Consider the following 8,478-nt stretch of genomic DNA (forward strand, 5'->3'; position numbering starts at 1 on the left):
TCCAGAGGAGGGCCACTCGCATGATCAGGGGGCAGCAGGGCAGGCCCTACAAGGTAAAGCTATGGGACCTGAACATGTTCAGCCACCACAAGAGAAGGCTGAGGTGGGATCTAGTGGCTGTTTACAAACTAGTCAGAGGGGACCAGCAGGCATTGGGGGAGTCCCTGTTCCCCCGAGCACTACCAGGAGTGACTAGAAACAATGGTCACAAGCTGGCAGAGGGTAGACTCAGGCTGGACATCAGGAGGCGCTACTTCACCGTCAGGGCAGCTAAGATCTGGAACCAGCTTCCAAGAGAAGTGGTGCTGGCTCCTACCCTGGGAGTCTTTAAGAGGAGGCTGGATGAACACCCTGCCAGGGTTGTCTGACCCCAGTACTCTTTCCTGCCATAGCAGGGGGTCAGACTTGATGGTCAGCTCAGGTCCCTTCCGACCCTACCAACTATGAAACTATGAATACTCTAAGATGATGAACTGATATGAGTTGGATAACACACATTTACTTTTTGTAGACTTCTCTGTCATAAATCACCCTGTCTACTGGCCTTCATTCTTCATTTAAGGAAATAAACTGAAAACAGCCTGCAGTTCTAAAAAGGTATTGAACCTGTTCGGTCATTAATATTTCATCGATATAGGAGTGGGGACCTTCATAGCTCACATCATTATGCGTTCCCATCTGTGAAGAAAAACTTCCTGAGCTAGACAGAAGCAGCTTTGACTCTGCTTTTAGGTGCTACTGGATGACTTGTTGGTTCCCTCCTTGTCAACTGGCATCACAGCTCTGATGCTCAGTAGTTCAGATATTAATTATTAATTTACATGGGCTAGGGACAGAAATTACATATCAATCAGTATAATCTGTAACACAACAGAAGGTCAGTGCACATAAACCACTGAAAATGGCCGAAACTAGTTTAAGATAAACCTGGATGGATGTAGTATCAAACTTAACTGATTTAGATTAAATCGATTTATTGAACTTGTGTCCCAGATCCCCTCCATATTGAAGTTAACTTACAGTCCCCCAGCCTCTGAGAGTACTTTGTACATCCCCTGCAAACTCCCCTTGCAGGATGGGCTAGCCTTGGCCCAAGCTGTCTACTCCACCAGGGCAGGGAGGCAAGCTCTAGCAGCCCCTAGCTTCTGGCCTGGGCCACTGCAGGCATGCAGTTCTATTTCTGGAATCAAAAGTGAATGTGTGTTCACTCACTTATCAGTTCAAACTACACAGCTTAAACTAACCTGTGAATATTGAATGAATTCAGCTTTGGGCTTTTTGATTGTCTGTACTTAGCTCTGTGTATTCACTCAGTCACCAATACCCCAGACTATGTCACCATGTTTCACTACTTGTGGAACCAGGTGATTTTCCCCATCAATGCCATAATTTATACACTAGCCAATAATAATCCTCTATACTCGAACCAAGAAGCCAAATTCCAAGAATTTTTTTCTAGATTGGCAAGAAATTGAAACATGCTATTTTAATTAGCTAGGACTGCTAAAACTTATCTGTACCTCTATTTGAGCCATTTTAGACTCACTGCACCCAGACACAGTGGTACTCCCTGTGAATAGGATAAAGCCCATTTCAAAACTGGAATGTCTACAAGTTTCTGTAAAGCATTTCACATACACAAAATATATGGTATGATGCACAGAACATATGCACCATCTCAAAAGGGCAAGTAGGCAGAAAAAGGGCAAGGGAGAAACAATGAAGTCGAAGTTAAAAATGAAAACCTTCACTGTTACCTAATGCCTTTAAGAGCTCTTCTCGCACAGCAGAGGTAAACTTTCTGACCAGACAGAGGGTCGTCATTATAGCAAAGAGCAGATTATAAGATAACACAATGTAGAAGTTTCCCAGCCAGTTGAATCTTCCAAAATCTCCAAGCAGATCAAATCTGGTAATTCCTGTTAAAATTATATTTAACATGTAATTACAGCCTGCTAAATTACATTTAATATTTATATTCAAAAGACGACAAAATTTGAGAAAAATTCTTGATAGCATTTCTGAATGACAATGAACACACACCCAAGATTAATACTAACCATTAATACACCTTCTGTCCTATGTTAAAGCAAAATCTATTTAGGTATGCAATGGACAGATGTACAATAAAAGATTCTAGACAAAGTTTTGAAGGTCACTGGTATCCTAATTAACTACCATAAGGTTGTTGACTATACCATAAACTACAATGGCCAACTAAAATATCAGGTAGATTGCTCCATTAATTGTGTGTCTTAGAAATAACCATGTCATGAATTTGAACTCTCTTTTCTAATTTCAATAAACACAGTTTTGAAAAAAAAGTCAGGCGTATTAAAATCATCAGGAAAGCCAGTTTGCCGTGTTAGTTTTCCCCCAAAAAATCTATCACAAAAGTACTGTAAGCATTCATGCTGCCTCACAGGACAGACACAATCGTTTAGATTTAACTTTATATGCAAGACAACTGGTTTAAGAGTCAATTCTGTGGTTACTGAATACCTACTCATACCACAAAGTCAGTTTACATTACGGTCTGATGAGCAGTCTAAAATGAGATAATTGACACAAATACATATGGCATGGGGATCATAAATAAGACTGCTGTTTTGTCCAAACAGTCCTTCAGTTCCATTCAGGTACCTAGAGCTAGCGAAACTATTGCTCTTCCATTGAATTTGACTTCATCTACTCAGTTATCAGTATAACTCGCGAGAAACCCTGAGAATCCAATCCATCTAACAGGGTAGTCAACCCCAAGGCTCATAAGCTCCAAGACTCGTAAGTAATATTTCCCAGATACTTGAAAGTATTTCTATACCAAGAGATGAGAAAAAACTTTCCAAACCTTTATCTTTATTTACCACAAACAGTTTTCAAGAGTCAGCCTACAAGTTCAGCAAAAAATGCACAGAAGTAAAAATGTTGAGCTTTGACACAATACCTACAAGAGTCTCCCCTCGCCTCAACACCAAAATCAGGCGCACACACTCTCCAAATGATAGGGCCCTTCTGAGATAATTCCTGGAAGAAGCTTTTAAGCAACCTCTCAATTTGAAAAGGGCTTAAAGTCATTTGAGAAACGTGATCTTCTACACTGGTCTTCCAAGTTAAATGAAAAAGGCTTGCACAAATCATGTACATTAACGTATAGTGGCCCCAGCCCAGAAACGCAAGACACTAGACTGGGGTGGGTAGAATACAGCCTGTGGCCCATATCCAACCCACCAACTGACTCTAATCTGGCCTGTCGCTGGGCAATGCAGGTGGCAGCTCTGGCTTTGGCCTCTGCTGGCCCCATGGGAGATGCTGGGTAGAAGCAGCCCTGCCCACCCGGGGTCATGCAGCAGGCCCTGGGCCAGCTGCACTCAGGCCCTGGTGGCTCTGGCTCCAGCCTCTGTTGGTGCCACAGGGGACACTGGATGGAAGCAGCCCCATCCACCCATGCAGCTCCACACGGCAGGCCCTGGGTGAGCTGTGCTCAGGCCCCAGTTCCCCCGCTTGGGCTGGACCAGCAGCACCCCATCTGAATGTGGCTCAGAGCTGGCAAGAGCCACCTCGGGTGCTAGGACCATGCAGTGAGCATTCCACATCTGTGCCTGGAGGTGGCAGAGCTTTCCTGGGGCATTCCAGCAGGTGAAGCCCCAACCCCAGCTCCCGAGTTGCCCCATGCACTGCTGTGAGCTTGCCCAGCCACCTGCCACCTCCCAGCTGCAGCCAGTGCAGCTCCTGGCCCATCCACCCAGGTGAGGCTGCCCTCACACACTGGGGCTGGGGCTCCTCCTAGGGGAAGATCACCTGGGCTGCAGGTTGGCACAGCCCACATGACCCTAGGGGAGGAGCTGGGGCAAATTGGAAGGGGTTTCTGGGCTTCCTCAGGCTTTGCAGGGGCTTGTGTGGATTTCATAGATTTCATAGACATTGGGGCTGGAAGGAACCTTGGAAGATCATCAAATCCAGCCTCCTGCCCCAGGAGCAGGAAGTCAGCTGGGGTCACAGGATCCCAGCAAGATAAACGTTCAATTGACTCTTAAAGGAATCCAGAGTAGGTGCTTGCACCACCTCTGATGGCAGCCTGTTCCAGGTCTTGGGGGCTCAGACTGTAAAGAAGTTCTTCCTTATGTCCAGCGTGAAACAGTCTTGGAGAAGTTTATGACCATTTGACCTAGTCATCCCTTGGGGGGCTCTGGTGAACAAACATCCTCCCCCAGATCCTGGTGGTCACCCCGATAAACTTATAGGCAACCACCAGGTCCCCCCTGCACGTCTGTGCTTTTCCACGCTGAAGAGTCCTGCAGCTCTCAGCCTCTCATCATACGGCCTGTTTTCCTGCCCTCGGATCATGCGCATAGCTCTCCTGTGGACTCCCTCAAGCTTCTCCACATCCTTTTTAAATTATGAAGCCCAGAATTGGATACAATACTCCAGCTGCAGCCTCACCAAGGCTGAGTACAGTGGGAAGATGACATCCTGGGATTTGCTAGAGAAGTATCTATGGATGCAAGCCAGGGTTTTGCTCGCTTTGCCAGCTGCAACATCACATTGGTGACTCATATTCATCTTGTGGTCAGTCATGACCCCCAAGTCCCTTTTGGCGGTGGTGCTAGCAAGCACAGCACTGCCAAGCCTTAAGCATGCTGCGGGTTTTTCTTCCCAAGGTGGACTGCCTTGCATTTTTCAGAGCTGAAGGCCATCAGGTTTTTGTTCGCCCATTTTCTGAGCCTGTCAAGGTAGGCCTGGATTACCATCCTGTCCTTGGGCGTGGACACTTTACCCCAAAGTTTGGTGTCATCAGCAAACTTGGCCAGTCGTCTCCTGACACCAATGTCCGCATCATTAATGAAGATTTTGAAAAGGATAGGCCCAAGGATGGAGCTTTGGGGGACCCCACTAGTCATGACACACCACAACGATTGACTTCCGTCAACTACCACTCTCTGGGTCTGACGTCGAAGCCAATTCCCCAGCCAGCAGACTGTGATGCAGCCGAGGCTGCAATTGGCCAGTTTTTCTATAAGATGATCATGGGATGCCAGATTCAAAGCTTTTTTAAAGTCAAGATATACGACATCAGTCTCTTCTCCCTTCTCCAGGTGATATCTCACCTGGTCATAGAAGGAGATGAGACTGGTCAGGCAAGACCTACCCGCAACAAACCCGTGCTGGCTATCCCTCAAGAAGCTGCCTTCAGCCAGTTTGTCAAGAATGGTTTCTTCGATGATTTTCTTCAGGATCTTCCCGGGGATGGAGGTCAGGCTGACGGGCCTGTAGTTCCCCAGATCTACTTTCCTCCCTTTCTTGAAGATAGGCACCACATTGGCCTTCTTCCAATCTTCGGGGACTTAGGCTGAGCACCATGAGTTCTCAAAGATGTGCCAGTGACCAGCTATGATGCTCACCAGCTCCTTAAGTACCCTGGGGTGTAAGCTGTCTAAGCCAGCTGACTTGAAGGTGTCCAAACTCTCAAGGTGTTCCTTCACATGGTCAACACTGATGAAGGGTAACAGTTCTCCCTCACTTTGGCCATCCCTTGGAGCTGGTGAAAAACCAATGCAAAATACTCAATGAGCAGGTTAGCTTTTTCCTGGGCATCAGTTGTCAGTTGCCCCATCTGGTTTAGCAGGGGTCCAGTGTTACCCTTGCTTTTCCTCGGGCTCCCCACATATCTAAAAAAGGACTTTTTATTGTCCTTGATACGTGTAGCCATTTGAAGTTCAGCTGCAGCCTTGGCTTTCCTAGTTCGCTCCCTACAGGTCTGGACCAATGCAGAGTACTCCTCCTTTGGGGTGGATGCAGCCTTCCATCCTTTATAGGCCTTTCTTTTTAGCCGCAGGAGGTCCACTAGTTCCCAGCAGAGCCAAGAGGACTGCTGTGCCCTTTTGCTGCCCTTCCTCCGAGACAGGACAGACATTACTTGTGCTTTCAGGATCGCTCCCTTGAGGAGCAACCACTCTTCCTGAACTCCCCTCCCCTTTGGGTCGTGATCCCTTAGGGGCTCTCCAACAAGCCTCCTGAGCTTGTCAAAGTCAGCTTTCCTGAAGTCGAGGACTTCTGCTTTGCTGACTGACTTGCCTGCTTTACGACACATGGTGAAAGTGATCAGCTCATGGTCGCTGTCTCCCAGCTTCACTTCGATCGTTAGGTCACTGATTAAGTCACCCCCTGTTGCCAGTACCAGGTTGAGCAGAGCTTTGCCTCTCATCAGTCCATAGACTTCTTGAGTCAGATAGAGCTCATTCACACACGAGGAAGCTTTGCGACCATTCGGATGTGGCCAAGTGCTCTTCCGATGAGATGTCAGGGTAGCTGAAATCTCCCATGACAACCATGCACCAGGAACATGAAGCCTTAGCTAGTTCCCTGGCAAATTCCTGGTCAAGCTCTTGGTCTTTGCTAGGAGGTCTCTAGTAGACTCCCACCATTGTGTCTCCTGTGCCTTGTTCATCACAGATTTGGACCCAGAGAGTCTCCAACTGTCCTCCCTGGGTGCCTAGCCTTCCTTGACATACAGAGCTACCCGCCCCTTTTGTCCACATGATCTCTCCTGTATAAGATATAGCCGTCTATACCTGTGGCCCAGTCATAGATGGAGTCCCACCAGGTCTCCGTTATCCCTATGAGTTCGTAATCCGTTTGGTTTAGCAGGAGAACCAGTTCTTCCTGTTTGCTCCCCAGGCTCCTGGCACTGGTGTACAGGCACATAAGTGTCCCATTGGGGGCCCTTGCCTTTCCTACAGATAGCTCTGAGGCTGGGGTGGGTTCCCTTGAATGCCTTAGCCTGCTGGGTTTACAAAAAGTGCCCAGTGGGCTTGCAGCGGCAGTACTCCCCACAACCCACAGTGGGCTCAGTTTAAATCCCAGTCAAACAGGTCAGCAACTCTGGCTGAGAAAAGCCTCCCCCACAGCAAAGTGAGGTGGAGGCTGTCTTTTCCCAGCAGCCCACTGCCTCCCTCACCAAAGAGCGGGCTGTGGTCACGGAAGCCGGAGCCTTCACAATGACACCAGCACCGCAGTCTCTGGTTGACTACCTCAACCCATCTCTCCCTCCTCAGCCCATGACCCACAACCAGGAGGAGAGAGGAAAAGACCACCTGTGCCCCCAACCCTCTAAGCCCTGCTCCCAGAGCCCGGTAGTCTCTCATGACCCACCTGGGATTGCTCCCACCCATGTCATTCATGCCCACATGGATAAGGAGCATAGGGCAGTGGTCGGAGGGCCGGATAATCTTTGGGATCCTCTCGGCTATGTCTCGGATGCAGGCCCCTGGGAAATGGCAGACCTCCCAGGCTAAGGGGTCGGGGCAACAGATTGCCCCCTCACTCCCCCTCAAGAGGGAGTCTCCCATGACAAGCACTCTGCGTTTCATCTTAGGGAGAGTAGGGGTAGGTGATCCTCCCTTGCCTGCAGAAGCTGGCATCTCTGCAGGCTCTACTGGGGCTGCAAGAGGTTAGTACCTGTTGCAAAGCCCCAGAGGGGAGGGGAACTTGGTGCGGCAGGCCTTGGTGCCCTTGACCACCTTGGTCCAACACCCTGGCTAGACAGCATGGGAGATCCCCGAGTCCTCCCTTGTCCTGAAAGGTGACCTTGGTCTACCCTCCGCCTCCAAGGGGTGAAGGGCCTGGCAGCAGGAGTCTATCTCCTACTCACCATCCCTGATGGCATGCAGTCTCTGGACTGTGGCCTGGAGCTCCTCAATCTGATGCCCCATAGACTCCAAAGTGGAAGAAACCCCGCAAGGGGAGGTGGCCATGCTCCTGGTCCCATGTGCCTGGAAACTTGCCTTGGGCCCTCCCACTCACCCTCCTGCGCAAACTCCCGCACTAACTCGTGCACCAGGCATACAAGGACATCTGTTTGCACATCCTGTTCGCACAGCTCCCTGGGCGGCTGAGCAAAGTCGGAGCCAGAGTGGAGCGAGACCCTCCTCGGCTCCTCTCAGCTGCCTCCCTGCAGCTGAACTGCTCTAGCATGGGAAGGGGTGGGGGAGTAGATGGCTCAAGGGGCATGTCAGGGTGCAGGTTGAAGCATAAAGCTTCCTTGTGATTTGGGGGTGGCAGGGCTGTGCTGGGGGTGGAGGCATCCTCCCTTGGCCAAGTGTCTTGTCTCTAACATATGCTACTCAAAAAAACCATAAAATTGGGACAAAAATATTTTTTTAAATAAAATTAAAATATTTTATAGTAGATGCTTGAGTTTTAGAATCATAGAAGTAGGGTCAGAAGGGACCTTGTAGATCTTCAAGTCCAACCCCCCGCCTGGGCAGGAGAAAAACTGGACTCAAATGAGTCCAGCCAGGTAGGCATCAAGCCTCTTCTTAAAGACCCCCAGGGTAGGAGCCAGCACCGCTTCCCTTGGAAGTTGGTTCCAGCTCCTAGCCGCCCTGTGAAGTAGTTCTTGCAGATGTCTAATCTAAACCTACTCTCCAATAATTTGTGTCCATTATTCCTTGTTATGCCAGCAGGCGCTAGGGGAAACAG

At 49.0% G+C, this 8,478-nt stretch overlaps 1 protein-coding gene across 1 annotated transcript in view; it reads right to left on the reverse strand.

Annotated features, from left to right (window-relative positions):
• The window catches only part of LMBR1 (limb development membrane protein 1), a 130,746-nt gene that overhangs the window by 15,249 nt on the left and 107,019 nt on the right, over positions 1-8,478 (reverse strand). The window contains exon 16 of the mRNA XM_019507945.1: positions 1,758-1,919. Within this exon, the coding sequence (XP_019363490.1) occupies positions 1,758-1,919 (162 nt within the window). The remainder of the gene's footprint in view (positions 1-1,757; positions 1,920-8,478) is intronic.

The sequence above is a fragment of the Gavialis gangeticus genome, unplaced genomic scaffold (genome assembly GCF_001723915.1).
Source record: "Gavialis gangeticus isolate Ggan-Ray unplaced genomic scaffold, GavGan_comp1, whole genome shotgun sequence".
NCBI classification, from domain to species: Eukaryota; Metazoa; Chordata; order Crocodylia; family Gavialidae; genus Gavialis; species Gavialis gangeticus.